The sequence below is a fragment of the Anopheles cruzii genome, chromosome 2, assembly GCF_943734635.1.
Source record: "Anopheles cruzii chromosome 2, idAnoCruzAS_RS32_06, whole genome shotgun sequence".
Taxonomy (NCBI): domain Eukaryota; kingdom Metazoa; phylum Arthropoda; class Insecta; order Diptera; family Culicidae; genus Anopheles; species Anopheles cruzii.
Window position 1 is genome coordinate 43,388,984 of NC_069144.1, and position 23,580 is coordinate 43,412,563.

A 23,580-nucleotide genomic window follows, 5' to 3' on the forward strand; every position below is an offset into this window, starting at 1 on the left:
AGAGCGACGTCCTTCAACCATTGTCGTCGAGAAAAGTGGCACGGCCCGTGATCGCGCTGCGAGTACGACGACGCCGGTGAACAGAGAGCAGCGCAGCAAGGCCCTGGTGGATCGTCTCCATGACGACGCGGCAGGGGTTGCAGCGATCAAGTCCGAAAAGGCGAAGGACGCGAAGCAAAAGCGCGAGAATCATCTGGAAGTGTTTGCGTACGTCCCACAGCGACAGGCGGCCAAGAAGGCAGCCGAACACATCAAAAGCGGACTCGGCAAACCGACGACCGGTGAATCGATCGTCGGCACGGACGAGAAGCTGCCGGCGGTGCCTGTGGCAAAGGGTCCAACGCCTCCTAAGACAACCAGTGGAGGGTCGAAAAGTAAAGACGGTGAACGGAAGGCATCGACACCGTCTAGCAGCTCGAGCTCGTCCGGCAGCAGTTCATCGTCTTGCTCCAGTTCGAGCAGTTCCGGTTCGGACAGTGAGGAAGAAGACGACGAGGAGGAAGAGGACGCAACCACAACGCTCCCTTCGAAGAAGCCACCATCGACGGCAGTCGGTAATCGCGCGAAGGTGCCAGCGGCCGTGGCCACGGCCACGGCGAAAGCGGCCGCGGTCTCGCACTCTAAACCGCAGCAAGCGCAACGAGCGCAGACGAGGCAGGAAGTGTTGCCCTTTCTTGACAAGGGTCCAGCACGTTCCGCGTCCGAGTCTTCGAGCTCGTCCTCGTCGTCATCCTCTTCCGGGTCCTCCTCGGACAGTGACAGCGATTCGAGCAGTAGCAACGCAAGCAGCCATGACTCTTCACCTCCAAATGCTGCCACCATCCGAGCAGTGGCTAATAAACCGGCCAGCACTGCCGCTGCGCGTCGCCGGAAGTCGATCTCATCCAGCGCCTCCGCCAGCAAGCGTGAACCGAGTCCGAAGAAGTCTGTGGCGACCACCACACCACCGAGCGTTCCAGCAGCGGCCGCTGCCACTCGTAAGACAGCGACCGGACGAAAGTCTTCCACCGCTACCGATGAATCGCTCCACGTCCACGAAGACGGCACGAAAGAGTCGCCGGCCGGTGCCACTAAAGCTGCCGGTGTCGGAGGAAAGGTCGGTGCTAGTCGAGCCGTTTCCACTGCAACCAAAGCGGCCGCAGGCAAAGACAAACCACAAGGACCGCCCGTGGATGGAAAACGTGGTGACAGCGTGGTTCTTGCTGGTGCTGACGCGGCTACGAGTACGACCGGAAGTAGACGGAACTCCTATCAACCGGTCACTAGCAACGATTCAGCACCACCACCACCACCACCAACGATGCCCACCAAACGAGGTAGTCGTCGTCAATCGGTGTTTGTCGGTGCAAGTGAACTAGAGGAGCACCGAAAGTTGTCTCTCGCTGTCGCACCCACCGTCACCGATACTGCGGTAACGACGCGGGCCACAGGTGCGTCTAAAAATGGACGTCGCAAAACGAGCGAAGTACTCGAGGAACCTCGTGATGCCTCTGGCGATCGTATTCTGTCCGGTTCTCCGGCGAAAGAGAATGATTGTACGGCTCTTTGCACAGACCCGATGGCCGATGAACCACCAGTTGGAGCGTCCCACAAAGAAGGCGAAGTGAGCGGTGCGATGAAACGGCCAAACACCGACGAACAGTGCTCATCCCGCAAACGGCGCAGTCCGAAGGCGACGAATCAAGCGGCAGATGAGGATGTTAACCGAGCAAAAGATCAACCGATGGACCAGGAGGCGGAAGATAAGCTTCCGATCGGTAAACCCGTACCCGCGAAGAGTTTGGATGCCATTTCGTTACTGACGGACGAAGACTCTAGCGCGGAGCACCGGAAACCGAAGAAACCGTCGGACGTAAAGCTGGATTCGAAGGGTGACGGCAAGATGAGCAATTCGCTCGAAAAATCGTCCCTTTCGGCGACGGCGGATATATCTGCCGATCTGAGTGTTGCCGGCAAAGCAAAGGGATCGCGAGACGATAGGAAAGACATCGAAATCATCTCGTTGGTGGAAGATTCCCGTTCGAACGATGACGATGTGGTGGTGATCGAGGATGTCAGTAACGAAGCACCGAAGATCGAGGAGAAACCGAGCGATCTGCTCCCGCCGTCCCAGCCTGCTAAGGTAGACTGCGAAACGAAGGAACTATCGGCGAAGATTGACGATGGGAACGCGACGGTGGAGGACAAACTGGCAGGCAGAGTGCCGATCAAAAGTGCACCACCGATGGTGGACGAGGCAGTGGACCGAAAGAAACCGAGTGCTGGTGCACCGTTTACGGAGACGACCGGCTGTGGAGCGTTTCCTTCCGTCAACAGTGGATCGAAGGAGGACCATACCAATCACCATACTGCCATCGGTGCCGGTGGCCTGTCGCTGATGAACAGCACCACCGACGGAGGAACTCCCTCGATCTTCGATCTACTGTTGCCGCAGGATAGCACCGTGACGGACGATACGTTCGAGCTGAACCAAACGCTCAACTTCCCGTTCATGGAGGACTGCAAGGAGGACACGCAACGCGAAACGCTCAACTTGGTCGAGAAGCTGCGCCAGAAGTATAAAAAACATCACCAGGGCGGTGTCACCAACGCCACCGGGCCAGCTTCCTCGTACGATCAGCAGAAGCAGTCGGATGAGGACACAAAGAAACGCACCGACATGACTGTGCTGGCCGACGATTTAGGCGCTACACCCGCCACTGCCGAGCTGTCACTGGCGCCTTTTGGTGCCATCGAGCGTCCCAAGGATGACTTGGTGGTGGCAACGGACACAACGGACACGGCATCGCTGCTCGCCACGAAAGGTCTCGACTTCTTTGGAAAATCGTCGTTCAATGTGTCGTCGTCGGTTGCCGGTCCAATGGGGCAATCATCGTCACAGCAATCGTCGCAGCAACCACAGCAACAACCATTGCTTGGATCGCAGCAACCATCGTCGCTGCACGATACGGGTGACAAAAAGAGTGCCAAGGATGATCACCTGGATCACCTCACTCTGAGACCGTCCGACGAGCGATGGGTACCACCGTCGGCCATGCTATCCACGCTTCCCATCGTTGCTCCATCGCCTACCACGCCTACCAGCACTACGACGGCCCTGTCCGCTGTGCAGCAATCACCGCTCGCTCCGCCACCTTCGACCGTTCTCGGTAGCAGTACGGTTCCGAGTCACCAGCTGGCTCAGAACTGCATGGAAGCCGCCCGGCTACTCAACAGCCAGACCGGCGGCGGGGTCAACAACAACACCAGCAACATCAACAACAACAACAATAACAATACTGCACTGAGCAACAACGAAAAGGCCCATTCGGCCGCGGCTGTTGCTTCCACCGTGAGTCTGTTCGATAACAGCGCCGCGATGACGAACCATCTGCAGCATCCTGCGCAACAGCAACACCACCCACTTCAGCTCGGCAGCGAGATGAACCATCACCACCATCACCTGCAGAACTCACTCGCGGCGCGGCTCGACTTTATGCAGGGAATGCACAACAAGGTCGGTGTTCCAAACCAGACCGAACCTACCTCAATGCTGTTGTTTGATAGTCTACAGCAGCAGCAGCAGCCGCCTCCAGCACCGCCGCCGCCACCGTCAGGCCGGCGTTGGAATCAAAACAATACCACCAACAATAATGCGGTCGATGGCGCTGGGCTGGGCAGTTCGATCGAGCATCAGAAGAAGCAGCACGAGTGTGCGGTGATGCAGGAGAAAGAAAACATGCTTCTCCAGAAGGTGGCTCAACAGCAGCAGCAGCAGCATCGTAACAAGCTGAACGATCTCAACAGCTTCATGGACATCCAGAACACACCGTCGATAGCCGCTCCGCCTTCCTCGCTGGTGGGTCAGCAGAATAATGCGGTACCCAACAGCACCACCGCGAACAGCAACAACAACAGTGCAATGCAACAACCGTACGGTTACTCGAATGAGCCCCTCGCGGGACATCCGCAGCAACAGCAACAACAGCAGCAATATCCGTCCGCGGTATCACTGTTTCCTCCGACGAGCGTCCCCGTACCATTCCCCTCACCGGGAGCCGGGCTGTATCCACCGAACTTTGCCAACAGTTACCAGCAACCTAGCAATCCACAGCAAACGCCTACTACGCAACAGCCAGGAGCCGGAGGCAAGCATCCTTCGCACCATCCACTGCAACCTTCCATCGGTGGGTTGGGTATGACGATGGCGCCGCATCATAACGCCATGTCCATGTCGGCGGCCGATGCCATGGTTTCGCCTCATCGTAACCAACAGAAGCAGATGCAGCAGCAGCAGCAGCAGCAGCAGCAGGTAGTCGACCAGATGCCCTCGCCAATGGCTACTATGACCGTTTCTCCGAACAAACAGAGCCGTCCGCCGACGACGCCGGATCAACAGCAGAACAACTATCTGCTGAACAGTGGCGTACCGTCGGGTGGAACCAGCAGTGGTGGCAGTACACCGCGGACACCGCAACACCGTCGCACTCCTCAGCAGCAGCACAACCAACTGCAACCGCTACCGGACGCGATGGGCGGCATGCTAGGAGGGGATGCTGGCGGTGCGACCGTGCTACACGCCACGTCGAAGAAGAGTCCCGCGAAATCGTCCCGTTCTTCGTCCCGTATTCAAAACCAGCAACAACAGCAACAGCAACAACAGCATCACAGCATGCTCCTGAACGACAGTAACGGGGCGGCCACCGTGGGAAGCGGAGTTCACCAGTCGATGGTGGCGCACCAGCAGCAACAGCAGCAGCAGCAGCAACAACACCATCATCACCTAAAGTCTCCCCCGACCCCGGTCCCGACTCCGGCCGTTGGCTCAAAGTCGATCAGCCCGGGTAAAAGCCCCAAAACGACGGCCGTCTCCGTGTACGATATGCAGAAGGGACTCGGAGGTGGCGCCGGTCTGCTGGGGTCCCATTCGGGCCACGGGAAAACGTCGAAAGCTACGGCGAACGCAGATTTGTCGACGAACGTTAAAGTGCCACGTACCCGTGCCCCACGTGGCCGCGGAAGGGGAGCGGGCAGAGGGCAAAATGCGGCCGGTGCCGGACACGGAATTCACGGTGCTGGCGGTGCCGGAGGGGGTCGCGGTGGTGTCGGTGGAAGACACCACCATCAGCAGCCGCATCATCCGCAGCAGCACGGCCACGGTGCCACGGGTTATCATCTGCCCCAGCAGATGGGAGCGGCCAATGATTTCGGGAGCTTCGGCATCGTCAGTAAGATCATTGGCACCGTGTACGATCTGGACTTTGACGACGTTATGGACTGCGGGAAGCTGCGCGATATGCGCGATCGACGCCGATCGCCCGAGAATCGCTCAATGGCCGACGCTGGCAGTGGGAACGCAGGCACGGTGGGAGGTGGTTCCGTGGCCAGTGCCGGCAGTGGCTCTGGTGGGTTGGTTGGACATGCGAAAGCGAATCGTAGTTCTGCTTCCGGTGGTGCCGCAGCAGGTGCTGGTACGGGCGGGGGCTATTCGTCAGCTGGAGCTGGCGGTCTAGTCGGTGGACCGGCTAGCACGATACCGGACATGGCCGTACTGCCGGGTCCGGTCGATATGCGCACGTACAGCAACTTCGAGTCGTCCACCAATACCGAGGCGTACAACAGCCAGCTGTTGGGTGTGTTTGCGAGCGGCACGGCCGATCAAACGCTGGCCGACATTGACGAGGACATGGAGAACGAGCTACAATCGGCGCTGAAGGCTGACAGCAACAATCGGTCGACGGCAGCGGCGGCTGCCGCAGCAGCTGCTGCGGCCGCGTCGTCACAGGCCGTGGGAGGTGTCTCCACGGCGAGTTCCATGCTCGCCGGAGTCACACATACCGGTTCAGCTTCGGTAACGGACACCAACGCCACGATGGTTACGGCTACGACCATGGCTTCCGTCAGTAGCACCCCGTGCACGACTCCGGGCCTGCTGTCGGTGATGATGGGCGAAGAGCCGAGCCTGGAGCCAACGCAGGAGGAGACGAACGATTCGGTTGACAGTCTGCCCACGATGAAGATGTCCTCGCTGGCCGATTCGCGCAACATCATGAAGCTCAAAATCAAGGGACCGTTGGCGCACCTCGACAGCGGTTCATCGTCGTCCTCGGTGACCATCGTATCGCAATCGCAATCACTCGGCGGTGGCGGCAACGGTGGCAGCGTTATTGCGGCAGGTCTCGGTGGTGCCATCAGCGGCCCGCTGATGGTTGGTTCCGCAGGGATCGGACCGGTCGGGGCCGGTGTTGGTGTCGGTGCGGTGAGCGGTATCGGTGGCATTCCGGCGGGAGCGGCAGCTGCAGGCGGGTCGGCCGGGTCGTCCAATTTGCGGCGAATGCGCAAAAAGGAACTGCTGCGCCAGTACTGCAACCAGGACCAGAATCAGGACGACCAGACGGCCATGCTACATCAGGCGGGCGATGGGCACCACCATCACCACCACCATCACCATCACATGATGGCCCAGGGGATGGGCCTCGGGGGCACGCTGGGCGGGCACAATAATCGTACCACGGTCGGCTTTCCGAAAGCGGTCGAATCGCTCGGTACCATGCCGACGAAGGACGACTACCAAGAGTACGGCGGTATCCACCGGAAGAAGCTGTCTTCGAACGCGTCGCGCGAGCTGCGCCAACTGGCCACGGCCACCCAGCCATCCGGTGGTGAGCTTCTGCATCACGATGTGCTGATGGACCGGAGGCGCGGTAGCGTCGGTTCGGCAGCGGCCGCTGCTGGCGGAACGGGCGGATTGAACCTGGTCGGGTCCGTCGACCCGATCGGAGCTGCCGGTGCCTCTGGCAAGCGTCGATCTCGCAACAATCGGGCGGGTGGTGTTTCGGGCGGTGCAACGAGTGCGATCGTGACCACCGTCGTGGGTCAGCAGGTATCGGCACAGCAAGCGCCAAAGCTGAAGATCAAACTCGGCTCGTCCATCGGCATGCTGGACGCGTCTGGCGCCGGTGGAAACGGTGGCGGAGTGTACGGGTTTGGTACCACCGCCGGAAGCAGCAGTCGACCGCCGAAGAAGCGGCTGGCGAGCAGTGTGCCGCCACCGAGCTTGGAAGACCTGAAGCGCGAGTACATGATGTTCGCGGAAACGATGAACTTTGAGGATGACTTTGAGGCGGGTGGCAGCGGTGGTGCTGGTGCTAGTGGGACGTCCACCGCCACCGGTCCGTTACATGACGAGGCCAGCGGTGGGGACGAGGAGGAACCGAAGGCGAAGAAACACAAGCACAAGGACAAGGAGCGCGACCGGGAGCACAAGAAGCGCAAGAAGGAGAAAAAACACAAGCGCGATAAGGGCGAGAAGCAACAGAAGGTGGAAATCATATCGGCGGCCACTGGCGAGGAGGGGGGCGGGTCGCAGGCGCTGCAATCCGCACCACGGATCGTGATTCGGCTGGGCGTGAAGAAGCCGCCGACGCAGCATTCGGAAGAGTCGTCATCCTCGTCGAACGTAGGTTCCCAAACGCCCGAGCAGCGATCGCAGCAGCGATCCCGACCACCATCGGTGGGTGGAGGAGGGACAACAACGATAATCGATGCGGCGGGTGGCAACAGTCGACAGCAGCAGCAGCAGTCCTCTTCATCGCCAGAAACGGATCCACTTGCGATCGATCTCGCGGCGATCCATAACACGAGCCCAGCTAGTGAACGGATCGCAGCAGCGGCGGCGGCTCAAGCTGCCCCGGTGGAAAAGCCTCTAATCACCCCGATTCGACTAAAGCTGGCACGCAATTCGTCCGGCGGTGGGTACGTGATGTCGTCCAAGAACAGCTCCGGCAGCGGTTCGGAACGATCTCCGCTTCCGAACGTCACTCCACCGCCGGTGCCCGGTTCGGTTGGTCCAAGCCCCTGTCGGCCGGGCATATCACCATCGACCGAAACGCTGGGTAAAAATAGTCTTGCCGGAACGGATGTCCATGGCTCACTCGATCTAACATCATCGGCCGCAGCAGCATCGGCCGCGAGTAGGAACATGATCGATCACCTGCTGTCGGTCGCCAACATGGCAATGGCAGCCTCGCCGAGCAACGCCAATAACTCGCTCGATCGGCAGGGCAGCTATCAGAACACCACGTACGGCGCTGGTAGAAGCAGCGCTACCGGTAATACCAGCATCAACCCATCGAAGGAGTTGGCAGCAACGGCCGCCGATGCAGCCATGTCGTTCAAAAGTCTGCTCGACTACGCGTCGGCTAACACGTGCAGCAACTTTGGCAGTATCGCCGGTGGTACGGTGCCAGCCGGTGCAAGCCTGTTTCCCAACACCGGCAGCAGCAGCAGCAGCAGCAGCAGTGGCACCCAGCAGCAACAGTTATCGTTCAGTCAATCCTCTGTCTCAATGCTCACAGCATTGGCCGGACCTCCAGCAGTCGCACCACAGCACCATCCAACCCAGCAACCACCACATCTCCATCTTCAGCAGCAGCAGCAGCAGCAGCAATCCCAACAACCATCGCAGCAACCATTGGTGGCGACGACCAACAGCAATGCAACAGCAACCGCAACCGCAACTGCTGCCAGTAATAGCGCGCAGAAGGACTGTGAGGTGCGATGACAGTGCGTGCTTTAGGAGGTGGCCTAACCGTAGGGAGTGGCCAGAATGGATACCTTCGTCCATCAGCCCCTCACCATACGCTGGCCGCGTCTCTACGCAGTGCCGTTTGCGGTCTATGTTCTCTTTGCCATCGCATCGTGCGGTGGTGTGACCGGGGTGCGGTCAGTGTTTGCACAGATTTGCGGCCATTCCTTCAAGGACTGGAGGCGGTGCAATTTTTGCCAAAAACACAAGTGCAATTCGCAAATTTAATTTGTGCGTTTTTCTGTTCTCACAGTACTTCTCTCTGGGTAAAGTTGTTGATAAGTTTTTTTATTAACGTACATACATTTTAGATTGTTTTTTAATTACTACGGTCACTGGATACGGAGCACCCGTATACCACACCCGGCGCCCGCATTCGCGTTGTTGTAAACTTTTATTTTAACACATTCTTCCACCTGTAATTGCCGAAAAGACAGTATTTTATAGCGTAACGCACATCGCGTCGGCCTCCAAGTCATCGCTTGACGCTGTTGTTGCATTGTTGTTGTGTCGTTTGACCATACTCCCGTCCCGTGCCGTGCCCTTTTTTGTTGGCCTGTGTCGTGCACAGCACGACAGGGCAGCGGAACTGGCGTTCAAACAATCGGCTTAACCCCCCTCCCACAGTTGCCCCTGTCCCTTGACTCGAGGGATGATGAGCGACGTGTTTTAAGATATTTAATTGTATAATAAAACAAACACATACACACACACACACATGTAGAGAATATAATGTTATAAACACACACACACAAACACACAGACAGACAGTTTAGCAAATAGTGTAAATTAATTTAGATTTAATTAAATTAACAAAAGGAAGGATGATGAATGGATGAACGCTTGGAACATGTGCAAGCTCAGAGAGAGGAAAGGTAGTCGAATTAAAATGGCATCGTCTAATGCAGCACAGATTGGTTGCGGTCGGTCCTCCCTTGTGCAAGTTTCTAATTTGAATTCAGGCTTCAAACGGTACGAAATCTTACGATAGAATGGAACCGAAGGCGGGTAATATTTTTGGTTTAAAATTGCTTTGCCCAAATTCAATTGACTGCGCGAACAATAATGGTTGCTTTTCCCTCTTTGGCACGAAATATTCCTATTCCAATTCCGATTCCGATTCCGCATTGTATCTATGCCGTTCTCTCTGCTTTTAATAAACAAATTACAAATGGCTATTATTGTAATGCACCACAACAGCACAGAGTCGAATGAGAGATCTGCATTTTGGCAACTCCATGATCTTTTTGGCTACACTTTTGGCAAAGGTACGAGTTCGCGCGGACTTTGTTGTGGAATATTGTAAAGTTTTCCTTTGTGACTGCTGTAAAATGTCACTGAAGGTTTCGAAAGCCGTTTACTGGTGGTGCTCGGGTACGCTGAAGCTTGAACCGATTTTACCAAACAGTTTTTCCCGCAAACGATATTACAGAGCTCGTCGAGATTACGTGGTTTGAGATTTTTATTTACACACTTTACTATCAAAAACTTTTAGAAACCTTGTCCACTTTCTTGTCATTGTCTTTCTTTTACCTGCTAGTAAGAGTTGTTTTGTTGGAAAGTTTTATCAGTTCTTACTAGGGCCACAGGGTGTTGAGTGATGAAACAATAAGACGCATTTACAACGAGTAAAACTAAACCTTCTCCTGAATCTGTGGGTTGAAAATAATTTATTGTTTCGTGGGAACTGTTTCTAAAATCGTTTTAAGATGATGATGGCGAGCAGTCATGACGAAAGAGTATTAAACAGTTTACTATTAAAAGTTAAGCTATTTACTGGAGATCAAAATCAAAATCCAACATGCACAATTTGAGTTCCAAATACCCAAATGAGCCGACCGATTGTAACAGATGATATTGGCAATTTATGAAACAAACTGAACCTGACGCGCAAACCTTTTAATGACGAACAGGTGCTGATGCTGCTGCTGATTGACGCCATTGTATTGGTTTTATGCAAAAAAATTAAGTACAGTTACAAAACAGTATACCGCATCCGCTTCCATGCTCTCTTTCTACGGCCAAGTTCACTATTTCTCAAACTACTCAATAGTAATGGACAAAGTACAGAGAGCAACCAGTTTGCAGTAATAGTCCACAGGAGGAATGCAATTGAGGGAAAAAACTGGCCAATATCTCTCGCCCTCTTCTGCTTGAGATGGCAATTTTAGCACAGCACACAAATTGTAAAAAAGATGAAGATATACAATCGCATTACATCCGAGAGGTACGTACTAATCACCGACTAAAAAGTCTACAGCAGAGAATTTACAACAAAAGCGTGCGGTACAGGGAAAGATGAAACAAACATACCCGTGTACCGTAGCGTAGAGACGAAGGAAAACGAAAAAAATCATACAAAAACTTAACGTAATGAAATTAAAGTGAAATTTGTAAATGTAATAACTAGTAGCAAAGCGAAGCAAACAAACCATTCATAATTCTACAGAATGAATCAAACAAAACTTTACCGCAGAAACAAGCAAAGGGGGAAAAACAAACCACATGGACACAGTCGAACCAGTAGTTAGTTTTTATGTGAATAATAAGTCTAATAAAGTATAACAAAAAGTAGTTTGGAATCAAGCAGATAGAGAGAGAGAGAGAGGGGCAGCGAGAGAGAGTGGCCGACGAGCGTTTTGAGGACGAACGAATGACTGAGCGCTCGCTGTTAAAAGTGTTAACAAGAACGGACAAGAACGTAATCAATTCTGAGGGAAATCTTCACAAAACAACCAACTCAACAAACGCTAAGCGCAAGTGGGGAACCTAGTATGAAACTGTAGCTGTAAAGATTTAATTTGTGGATCATACGATTTCCCATGACCCACTTTTTCCCCAAACACACCACCACCGCCGCCGTTGTCGTCGTCGTCGTCATCATCGTGATCGTGTTGTGTCCGTCGTGTCGTGATGATCAACGCTGCCGATCCTGTCGCGATCGACAGGATCGCGGCGTTCGTTTCGGTTTTTTTACTGTGTCAAAAGTTATTTAATTTATTTATAAAACAAATCGTAGGATTAGACAAAAGAAGGGTAGCATATTCGAGCGAGGTCAGCCTGTCAACCGCCGCCGCCGCCGCCACCGTCACCGCCGCGACTGTGTATTGCAAAGAGTGCGGCATAAAGCAACAAAGTGTAAAAGAAAAGTGAAAGTGGAAAGTAATATAATTATAATTACAAAACAGAAAAGAAATACAAATTAAGTAAATGAAACAAACAAACAAAGCTAACAAACAAAAAACTGATACCTTCACTCACCCATATTAGGAATGAATGCATGATAGTGTATGTGTATGTGTGTGGTATGGCAATGGAGTGGACACAAACCACACACACGCGCGCGCGCACACATGCGAGAAATGCACATGCGCGGGCCCCCGTAAAGATTGGTGGTTACCTGCGTTAGCTACCATATTGTAAAAATTGTCCACTATAACTCAGCCAGCTTCAGTTTGCTAGCGAAACACTAGCTATAAAACACAATGCAAAAACCGTAGCAAGTAAGATGGGATGCGGTGGGATAAGCAAACATTCCTGGTCGGCAAGCGAAGCTGTCCGAAATTGATAGAAAAACTGCACACAAGCAAAGAAAACGGAGAGAGAGAAAAAAATCGAAACAAGTAAAAGGAAATAACTAACACTAGCAAACAAAATACACAGTAACGGTTACTACTATACTTATGAGAGTCCCACTAGCGAATTGTCATCCCCGGTTTTGTAACATTTTGAACGGTAAGAAGAACGGTACCGTGTGCCAATAGGGCATTTTGTGGCATCCACGGTCGCACGTGGACATTCGGTGGTAAAGCCCGGGGCATCGCGTCCGACTCGAACTTCCACAGGAACGTGTACTCCGGCAGGGCCTGCATCGCATCCAGGATTCCGTTGATACGTACCGTGCCCAGCTGATCGCTGCGCACATTCGTCCCGAGCGAGAACAGCACAACACCGCCCGGGCTCGATCGGTCTAGCATCGTAGCAAGATCCTCCGGCAGTGGCTTCGGTTTGACGATCTGCAGCCCACCGACCGGAATGATGTTCGGCATCAGCGGTTCGGTGAACTGGATAATCGGGTTCGCGTTCAGCAGAACAAGTTTCGTCTGTCGATAAAACTCTCCAACGTCCGGCAACGAAGGTTCGAAGCGCCGGAGCATTCGGTTCGACTTGGGAATCATATCACAGCGGTGCAACATTTCTTCCCACATGTTGGCCAACAGATTGACGAACCGTTCGCAGTAGCTCATCTGCTCCATCGCGTCGAGCGCGTGGTTCGGAATGAGGGCCGAGTTCTGATACGCTCCGGTCATGGAAAGGGTGGTCGAAGCGCCATGATACGCCGTCACTGCCACTACCGGTGGCTGCCCGAACCGGTGATGAGCAAGGGCCGCCAAGCACGGTCCGCTGAGGTAATCGTTTATGATCAAATCGAACCCAAAGTCCGCCGGATATTCGTAGAGCTTTTTCACTCCCTCGTTGCGCAACACTATGTCACACACGGTCAGCACATAATCGTCGTACATTTTCAGCATTCCGAACACGTTCATTTTTGTCATCTCGAAGAAATCCATACTCATGTCCGATTCGCTGTACAACGATTGGTACACATTCTCCACCAAAATAAAGGTAACGTTCGCCGGTGGATCCTTCTCGGCGTCCACACCGAACACGGTGAGATTATGGCCTCGGTCGGCAAGGGCATAGACAAGGGCACGGTTCCTATGGGAAAAGAGGGCCATTCTTTACGATCACTTTACTTTTTTCTTACCCAACCCAGCATTTACCATCCGAAATGGCTCGGCGAAGCGACGGTATTGATGTACAGTATATTGGCCGCGTGGCTGGTTGCCCCAAGCCATCCGACCACCAGGATCACCGATGCCACCGCTGCCGAATTCGACCTCATCGTTTCGCGTTTTCGTAGCTGACTGGTGCGATGAGGTCCGGTCCGTTATAAAAAGACCGCTCGCGAAACCTAATCTCAACTCAGCTGTGGACACCGACACCGACAACAATCGACCCCTCTCTGATAAGATATGAAACTGAGCATCTCGATCAGGGAAGGCGAACGGTTCTAGTCGCTATTCCTACGGCTGGCTATTCCTAAACACTCGGTGGTAGTGGTGCGTCAGAATAATGTTTGTTTTTTATTTGGTGAAGATTGAATTGACCGTCTTGGGATGCTGTGTACCGGTCGCGGGTCGCTCAATGCCGTAAATTGGCCGGTCAAGATGATTCAGCAAAACTCGGTGGTTTGAAACCGACCGTTGGTCGCATCATCATCACTTCACATCACACATTGCATCCGAACGGTATCTATGAAGTTCAACTTTAACGGACATGTTTTCACGTAAAATTACTGGGAAATCTATTTAAGGGAACTTTTTTTCTAATTTGTTTCAAATACACTCCGATGCATGACCGTTGCACTATTGCAGGGACTAAAAGCATACAAACAGAAGCAAAACATTACATAACGTCCTCGCTGCGATCAATCCCACACTGATATGTTCAGCGCCTGCTCTCAAACATCCTGGTTACGGCCCTTCTGGTCAATCACGTATCGGTTTGGCACCGGTAGGATGCCCCTCGCAGCATTGGCCGCGAAATGCTACTTCTTGCGTAATGCGCCTTGCCTCGTGCAACCTTCGATACGCTTATCTATCAATATCGGGGGCCACTATTGCAATGCCACGATAGTTGTTTTTTTACCGAACTCTAGGTGTTCGTTATCGATCGGCACGCCGAGGCCCACCTGATAAAGGCACACACGTTGAAGCACAAGTCCGTGTTGGGCGACAGTGCGACAGTATCTTCGCTGCCGGAAAGTATACCCATCCCTGGATTGGCACGCCGAAATTTTGGACAGTCGTTCGAGCAGCGCTAGGCCCATGCCAGGGGCACCGCAACGGGTTGGCCACGATGGGGAAAGCGTTAAACGACATCCATTACGCCGGCCAACCGCAGCGCCGGAAGTTCAGAAACCGTTTCGTGTACTCATCGCAGGTAAGACAGCCGAGTGACGATCGTACCCCGTCAGATGTGTGTGTTTGAAAGGCCGTAACATAGGTTTTGCACCAAAGTGGCGATATCTCGAGAGGTGGGAAGATGTGAAGTGAAACCAAACACGCAACATGTTGAGCCGCTCCTGGCAACGGCCATTCTGAAAACAAGCTTTCGAAAAAGCTCATCAACCCTTCAAGTGCCAGCCGCGTCCGAAACGCTGTTGAAGCCATTTTCCGCGAGGATTCTCCCGCTCTCTCTTTCTCTCTCATTGTGGAGTCTTTTGATTTACTTCCGAGGAGTTTGAAGAGGAAAATTGCTTCTGACAGTAGTCCGACATGCGCACAAGCGGGGGAAAAGGGAAATCGAAGGTGAGTGGGTAGTGGCGAACATAGAGAGTGTGAGAAAAAAGGAGATAGAGAACACTAATGGGGTGACGAGACTTGACTCTCCGGAAGTCGAAGTCGAGCCACAGAATTGCAATCGCGAACCGTGACGCAATCGGGACGAAACAGGATAGTAGCGGCATTTTCGCGTTCGCGCGTTGAAGGGACCAACGACATTTTCACGCCATTCATTCACGGCAATGGTGCGCTAGTGGTCGTGCGTGTGACAAGTGTCCGCTAGTGTGTGTGCGCGTGGGGATACGAGCGGACGAACGGCAGAGGACAATCAATACACCCCCCAAACTAAGAACCAGTCATTTGCAGGCACTCCTCTACGCACGCACGCACGCACGAACGCACGCACGGGAGTCGGGTCTGCAGCCTCTGTCGAGTGGGGCACGGTTTTTCGGGTGCCTCTTAGTGACCTGTGTGGGGCCCCTACGCCCAGTTCCCGAGAATGGAGAACGCCACCAGGGATGCGTAGACAGACTCGTGAGCCGGAATAGTCCGTGATTACATAAAAAAAACCCCAGAACACAACTGCTAGCAGCAGCCATTTGGGGCTCCATTGGGTGGCTCCGAGCAGCACGTGTGTGTGTGTGTGCGCGCGGGTTCTAAGTAGGGAAATTGTGGCGGGTGGCATCGTACAGCGCACAGCGAGCAACGGACATGATATCGTTCGGCCCCATTATTGATTGGGAGTGAAGTTAACAAAATTCTAGACACGCCAGCCAGCCCCGGTGGTGGTGGTAACGTGAATTGGAGAACCCCCCAAATTGGTCACCGTGACCGCCGTGTGGTGCGTGCTGCGGAAAACAAGAGAGAAAGCGGGAGAGAAAAGTATAAAACGAGAGCGAGGGACATTCGCCAGAAGGCAAACCCTGCTCCAAGAGCCAGCCATTCCTGTTCCAACCCCTTTCTGCTTTGGGGGCGTCCGAAACCTCGACAAAATTGACCAGGAAGCAACCAGGAAGTCCGTCGACCGGAAGTGAAACGTGTGGGGCGGTGCTCCTGTGAAGGGTTTACTGGGCGCCATAGGGTGGAGAGCATCGTCACAATGCAGCCACCACCGCGAAAAGTAAGAAGCACGCGGGTCGCGGGTACACGGCCGGTTGGAGTGTGCGGCTAGTCGACGGAGGTCGGAACTAGAGGACCAGCCGCAGGGCCGGTCTTTTATGATTTGTTTTACGGTCTAGCGGTGGTCCCATCCGTCGAGGAAACGGTCCGTGTCGGTTCAGTTCTGTCGCTGATAGTAAAGTGGTGCTCTCTCTCTTTTCTGTACACCAGGGGAACTACACCAAGTTCCTGAAGAACCTGCACACCGAGCAGCTGGCCAAGCTAGCGCTCAAGAACCAGAATGAGTGCGAACTGCTGGAGGACATCCGCCAGTTCACGCTCAAGCGGTCGGCCATCGAGAAGTCGTACAGCGAGGCCCTGCTGAAGATCTCGTCGGCCTATCTGAACAAAAAGCAAGCCTGCATCCCGGAGATCAAAATGGACGGCGCGGACGAGAAATGGTAAGGTTCTCCGGGTGTGGGGGGGGTCTCCACGAGTGACACGGACTCGACACTTTCTCATTTGTCATACTCGTGTCTAAAACGGCTGACGGGCCGATCTGACGGCCCTCTACGTACGCCACGAGTGGGCCGCTAATGTGGGCCACGGCGTGGTCCTGGGAACGTGGGCTAGTAAACCTGTCTGCCAGCCCTTGTGGGCCCTCCCGATTTGGCAGGCACACGTGGTGTCGGCATCAGCCTGTCATTTATTATGTATCATCAACTCACCTTAGCCCTTTGCTGGTGTTTGCCAGAGGGCACCGGTGCCTTGGCAACACCCGAAAGGCGAACGTCTTTGAGGGTGCCGCTTCCCGCGTGACCTTCATCACTGCCGGCTGCCTTTGGCTCCTTCCTCCGGTTGGAAAATAGCTAATGACGAGTGAAATTGATTCCACCTTTTCGGACAGCCCGAACCAACTCAATGATAAGCGCATCGAGACGTGTGCACTAAAAATAGGATCGAGGCCGTGTCTTGGAGAATTTCGGGAGGGTATTAAAGTGTAATTTGCCTACAGTGGTGGTGGGTGGAAGGCACGCACGCTTCTTCATGTTGGGACCCTCGATTGTACCCGATCAATCATGTGACGGGCCACCGCAAGACAATGGCAGTTTAATTTGGGAACCGACGTCCGATGGAAATTGAATGGAGGGGCCCACGGGGCTACTAGAAAATGGAACTTCCCTACTAATCAGTCAGTCGCCCCCCGTGTGCGTCTTCCCAGGAACATGTGGAGCGTGTGGCAGACGGTGCTGGAGGAGAACGAGAAGCTCGCCCGGGCCCGGCTTGCGGCGGTGGAGGTGTTCCAGCAGCAGATCGCCGACGAGGCGAAGGTGCTGCGTAGCACCAAGCTCAACAGCAGCAAGCGGTGCATCGAGCAGCTGTCGGTGGTGCAGAAGGAGCTCCAGAACTCGGTGCAGGACGTGGACAAGACGAAGAAGATCTACTTCGACGAGGAGCACAGTGCGCACGACGTGCGCGACAAGGCGCGCGACATCGAGGAGAAGCTGAAGAAGAAGAAGGGCTCGTTCTTCCAGTCGATCACGTCGCTGCAGAAGAACAGTGCCCGGGTGACGTCGCGCAAGGAGCAGCTGGAGGAGAAGTCGACCGGCGCCCGGAACGACTACATCCTCGGGCTGGCGGCGGCCAACGCGCACCAGAACCGCTACTTCACCATCGACCTGCAGACGACGATGGCCACGATGGAGAACTACGTGTACGAGCGGGTGGCCGACTACCTGGCGCTGATCGGGCGCACGGAGCTGCTGACGTGCTCGGCCACGCAGAACTCGTTCGGCAAGATCCGCGACCAGGCGCAGCAGTTGACGCGCGAGTACAACCTGCAGTGCTGCTACCTGTACTACCCGGTGCTGAAGCAGCACATCCAGTACGAGTACGAACCGTGCGACAACGACCAGGTGACGAAGATTACGGCCGACCACGACTCGGCGGCGGAGACGCTGAGCCGCGAGGGCAAACGGTGGGCCGGCCGGGTGGCCCGCGAGAGCAACCTCGTCCGCGAGTGTGCCCGCAAGCTGGCGGTGTGTACGGCGCTGCGCGAGGCCGGCCACCGGAACGACCCGAACGACCAGAACGGGCCGGACCTGGAGACGAAGATCGACGAGTTCCGCGAGACGATCCGCCGGTCGGAGATTGCGAAGGCGAAGGCGGAAGCGCGCCTCGAGTGTCTGCGCATCGGCGGCATCAACGTGGACGAGTGGATCCAGGAGGCGGAAACGCTCAGCGTGCAGGAGATGCCCCGTTCGGCCAGCTCCCTCTCGATGCGTACCGATGCTTCCGGCCAAGGGGTAAGCTTCCGTGGCGCCGCCTCAAGGCCAACGCCTCATGCGTTTCCCCCTTTCTTTCCAGGAGAATCCCAGTTCCGACTCGTTCTACGACAGTGACAACGCCGAGCAGGACCAACCGGTGTCGGAGTCGTCGCCGGCACCGAAACAGCCGGAACCACCGGTGGACGAGTTCGTGGCCGACAGTGACGACGATGAGGGTAAGGGCCAACGGGCCAAAACAAACGCGGGGTTCGAAGCCGAAGCTAAGCAAAGCCTTTTCCCTGCAGACTTTGGTTTGGTGGAACAGGAGCGGCAAAAGATCGAGCAAATATCGCACGGTTGGGACGATCCGGTCAACGTGGACTGGGGTGCAGAGGAGGCGGCAGCGGCTGCGGCCAGTGGTAGCACCAGTGGGGCGGTCGAGTCGGTGCCATCCAGCGCCCAGCAGCCCCGTAGCGCGGCCCAAACGTTCAAGTGTACCGCGCTTTACTCGTACACCGCGCAGAACCCGGACGAGCTGACGATCGTCGAGAGCGAACAGCTGGAGGTGGTCGGCGAAGGGGACGGCGATGGGTGGCTGCGGGCGCGGAACTACCGCGGCGAGGAGGGCTTCGTGCCGCACAACTACCTGGACGTCGAGCGGGACACCCCGGTGGACACGCACACCGGTGGTCCCGCCCAGCTGACGTCGCAAATTTCGTTCTCCTCCGTCGACTACACCGTCGACAACGAGGACCAGGACCACATGCAGGACTCGGGTCAGTCGCCAGACCAGATCTCGGTCATATCGGCACCGCGCAAGCTCAACACCCAACTGTACTGCGTGGCGCTGTACGACTACGATGCCACCGCCGAGGACGAGCTGACCTTCGAGGAGGCCCAGGTGCGAACTCGGGACGGGTCATGGTTTTGTCACTTCCCTTCCTAACACCACCCCAATACGCCTCTCTTCATACGCAGATAATCAAGCTGATCACCAAGAGCCCCCACGGTGTGGACGATGGCTGGTGGGAGGGTGAGCTGATGGGCAAGATCGGCAACTTCCCATCGCTGGTGGTGGAAGAGTGCGACGAGAACGGGGAGCCGCTTACCGATGCCGAGGATGAGTCGCCGCCACCGTCGGCACCGCCAACGTTTGCCGCACCGGCCCCACCGCCGCCGATGATACTTCACGAAGCAACACCACCGGAAGGTGAAAGTCCAAGTGAGTCCCAGCAACGCTGGCGGCTGCTGTCAGTTGAAACTCCTAGTTGTTCCTAACGTTTCTGTTCCACCCGCTCCATTGTAGACTTGGCCAACTCGGGACCAGCGATCGATAGGTTTGAGTTTGAGCTGAACAACGTCCAGCACGAGCAGTACGGGACCCAGTTTTCAGCTCCGCCACCGTCGCAGCCACCACCGGGTAAGTTACCGAATCGAACCGCCTGGGAATCTGCCGGGTCGGGGTCTTCGTTGTTAATCTGTTTACTGTCCTTCAATTAATGCGCACGCTAAACCGTACAGTTGTGATCTGTGAGGATCCGGAGGTAAACTATGGCTCCCGTTAAAGCATGGTCTAAAAGCAGTGACGCCAGAGCATGGGTTCCTAATACTAATGTCCGGTCTACGGTAACTCTCTCTCTCCGCCACAGGCCGAGGAAGCAGCCACTATCGAGGAGGAATCTCAGCGGCAAGGCGCAGCGACCGCTACCGCAGCAGCTACTGCTAGTGGCGACAGCAATCAGCTGAACTTTGCTCAGATCATCGTGACGGCCGCCACGCCCATGCACGAGGACGCGAACAAGAAGTTCGACCCCTCAGCCGCCGGCGAGCAGCCGGCCGAACGTGGGACGGACTCCGAAACCGAGGCGGAAGTCGTCGAAAAGCAGGAGCAAGAGAAGCAGGAGCGAAGCAGTAAGAAAAAATCTCAGGACGTACCAGAAGTCAACCAGTCGCCGGTGACGTCACCGCCCGAGAAGGCTTCCTCGCCGCCGAAACCACCGAAGGCGGCGACCCCACCAAAACCGGCCAAACCTCCGTCGCCACCGAAGCCGGCCCCGCCCAAGGGAACCCCGGAGAAGCCGGCCACGGCACCGAAGCCCACGAACGTGACGGCAAAGGTGGCCAAAAAACCGGAACGCACCCGAATCCCGGAGCCCGAACCGGAGCCGGAGCTGGTGGAATCGTCGGCCGGACCGGTCGTCCCGATCGAGGACCCGGTCGCACCGTTCGAGGCAACGTTCGAGGCGAACTTTGAGGCGAACTTTGCGGTCAACTTTGACGACGCGTTCGGTGGCAGCCAACCGGAAGTTCCGAAGCAGGTGGTCGGCGGCCGGGCCAGCATACCGGAGGAGCTGGAACCGCACCAGCTAGCGCGGCTACAGAACTTGAAGGAATCGAACGCATAATAGGTTCGGATGACGTTCGTGTCGTTGGATGGGCGCAGGTGCGTGGCGGAATGTAGAACGGGTTAACGGGACGGGAAACTCCGATGAATTGGGGGGGAGTAACCACAGTACCATCACAGTCACAGTATTTGTTCGGCCGTTCAGCGATCACTTTTGTTCCCAAATTGTTCCACGCAAAGAGGCTTCGAGGGGCAGTATCCTGCTCCGCAACTCTGCAGGCGCCAAGTTAGCGCAATACAATCTGCTACAACAATCACGTACACGTAGGAAGTCCATGTCTTACATCCGCGATCGGGTTCTTTCCAGCGGTGTTTTTGAGTGTGCATTATTCCTGAAGCCAACTGCACACCATGGAATCGATCCAAATTGTAGTCGTTGTCATCGTCGTTGTTGTCGTCGTATACCCAGCCGTAGGGCACAAGAGCCGGACTGCTGGCCGTGGTGGTGGTAAGAGTATGTCCCCCCGTCGGCGATACTTCTGTAAGCAGCACTTTGTGATAGTTTTGACCACCTCTGCGATACTATATGGACCACATCGAAGGGACCGCTCCTTGTAGTTGTTTGCTGTCCGTTGCGTAGCTCAACATGAACCGTGTGGAATGATTGTTTCCGTAGAGTGGGTTTCCTTGGTCAATCGCTCAGTATTCCTGCGTTTCTGACTGATTTACAGAGTGTAAGTTTCAACATATCACCAGCAGATAGCCTAAATGAGACCATTTGATTGCCTAGCCGAATGGTAACTTCGGTGCCCGCACGAGTCCTATTGGGACGTTTCAAAGAGATGAAGGAAAGTCCGACGGGTGCATCCGAGTCCACATGAAACCCTTTTCCTGCAGCAGCCCCACTAACCTGCTGACCAACGCCCGTTCATTCCCGTACAAGGCGTAGTTGGGTAGCACAAGATTCCACGAGGAACCATGCTCGTTGTAACGATACAAAAGCGTAAAAGGATCGCATCGCACGCGTCCCTTAGCAAGTGGTTGTACGAACGCTGTAACGATGCCACTAACTAATCTATTGCCTATTAATGCGTTACCTAAATAAGTAAAACGCCCAAACTAAACTTAATATTAGTTCAATTCTGTTCTCCACTCTCTATGTCTCTTTCTCTGCTAGAAGGGTTGAAGTTAGAGATTGAACTGTAGGGACAAGTGGACGAGGAAGTAGCTCGAAGAAATATACTCGCTAGCAAAAACCGACAACACATACAACAAATACCGGACACACGGTAGATGAATTTCAGTGCGTACAATAATTAAACTGTGTATTCTCCACCGGCAGGCAGCCATTGCCATTCGAACTAGTTTCTATGAGTAAGGGTAGCTAATCGTTCATCAAACGCGCGCGCCATAGATTCATTTAACCTCACATTTATCGGCAACAAGCATCGATGACGGGGAGAGTTCATTAGAAAACGGGAAGCAGCGAAAGCGCATATGTATATCTCTAAACTATCAAAAGTGCCGGGAAGGCGAAATCAAAAAATACGTTAGCAATCTATTAACTAGTCTTTCGCAAAGGTATCGTTCTAGAGCACACCCCGTACGGAGCGGAGCAAAGGAAACAAATCGACACAATAATTCGCGTTCATTCCGAACTCTACTCGTACTCTGATAATAATCTCTCTGCATTGCGAATAAACTGCTGCCGGCGGACACATTCCACAAACAATCATCAGTGCAGACCAAGCATTCCAATATACGCGCCACGGCACACCCGCGGCTTGCGGCGCAAAGTTTTATTGTCGTATACAATGGTTCGAAAGTTCAGTTTATAGCTTCTATGTACTAGCGAATTCTGTGAGCCACCCGCGCCTATATGGGCCCGCAGTGTACGGCATTGCATTCCAGGTGCCAGCCTACATCCTTTACAGTGTACATCCAGTTATTCACATTTCACCACGCGCCTGATGCTGTGGCTATATGCATAGCGATAATAATTATGAGTGTAGATACGGGCAAAAGAGCGGACCGACGCGAAGGAAAACCCCAATTAGAAGTACAATTGTCACCACACACACACACCCAGATCGCCTGGGAAGTGCCCGCCACGTGCTCTCACGCCACGTGGCACCGTGCGGGTCTACCCATTATGCATAGATATTGTGCTTTTATTCGGCAGCGTGTATCGAATCCGTCACGGGATTAGTAGTAGTGTTTGCCTGCATCTTGTTTAGTTTAGGACGAATTTCGAATGTCACCGGCCGGAAGATTCCGGTTTCTCGATTAACCGTAGTTAGTGTGTGTATGGATGTTTGTTATTCCGCGTCCGCCGATCGGTTCGAAATCATCACATTTCCGCACCCAAAGTTTCCGGCCACGCAATCGGCCCTGGCTCATTTTTCGTTAAAGAAAAAATACTACGCATACGCCTACGCCGCCACCGCGTGCTCAGGGGGCAGACACAATCTCACGAAAATTATACGCATTACCTTACCTATGACAAACCGTATCCGCAATTACCTGTGACCTGTAGGCTGAATTCGGTCGTTTTCGGTTACGAGTGCTAGAACCCTGTTGCTGAATGACAATTTTCTTCTCAAACGTTGAGTGCGCCACTCAGTAATCCACATATAGATAAACGGGAGGAGCCCATGGATGGACCTCATGCAACGCCAACTCGCGGCCAGTTCGTTGGCAATCCATTATGTACATCCATGTAATATTAACACCTAGGTAACCGGTTTGGCGAAGTATTCGGAATGGTTAAATGCGCCTTGTTCAAACGTAGTCTTACTGTAAACTGTTTATGATTAGATTTTATGTTACGTTGATCGTAAATACTCTCGTTTCATGATTTCGCCACATCCGGCACGTTCGCGACTTTGGGTAGTAGGAAACGTACAGGCCATCGATGCCAATTGTCTGTTGGCATTTGCCCAGAAAAAGGGGGGTCAT

General features: G+C 54.4%; 3 protein-coding genes across 3 annotated transcripts in view; 2 read left to right on the plus strand and 1 right to left on the minus strand.

The window, feature by feature from the left end:
- LOC128279102 (PHD finger protein rhinoceros) overlaps positions 1-8,542 on the plus strand; it is a 13,246-nt gene extending 4,704 nt beyond the window's left edge. Inside the window, exons 5-6 of the mRNA XM_053017823.1 lie at positions 1-4,684; positions 4,739-8,542. The exon at positions 1-4,684 is cut by the window's left edge and continues 3,379 nt beyond it. Of these exons, the coding sequence (XP_052873783.1) occupies positions 1-4,684; positions 4,739-8,542 (8,488 nt within the window). The remainder of the gene's footprint in view (positions 4,685-4,738) is intronic.
- Positions 8,543-11,629: 3,087 nt separating this feature from the next.
- On the minus strand, positions 11,630-13,472 carry LOC128279103 (UDP-glucosyltransferase 2-like). The gene is made up of 3 exons (XM_053017824.1): positions 13,351-13,472; positions 12,350-13,285; positions 11,630-11,666 (listed from the first exon to the last, which is right to left on the minus strand). Exons 1-3 carry the CDS (start codon positions 13,470-13,472, stop codon positions 11,630-11,632), a joined length of 1,095 nt encoding a protein of 364 aa, XP_052873784.1.
- A 2,540-nt stretch (positions 13,473-16,012) lies between these two features.
- On the plus strand, positions 16,013-20,683 carry LOC128279104 (protein nervous wreck). Its single transcript, XM_053017825.1, has 8 exons — positions 16,013-16,033; positions 16,243-16,472; positions 17,234-18,317; positions 18,379-19,179; positions 19,257-19,500; positions 19,585-19,698; positions 19,800-19,822; positions 19,928-20,683. Exons 1-8 carry the CDS (start codon positions 16,013-16,015, stop codon positions 20,681-20,683), a joined length of 3,273 nt encoding a protein of 1,090 aa, XP_052873785.1.
- The last annotated feature ends 2,897 nt before the right edge of the window (positions 20,684-23,580 follow it).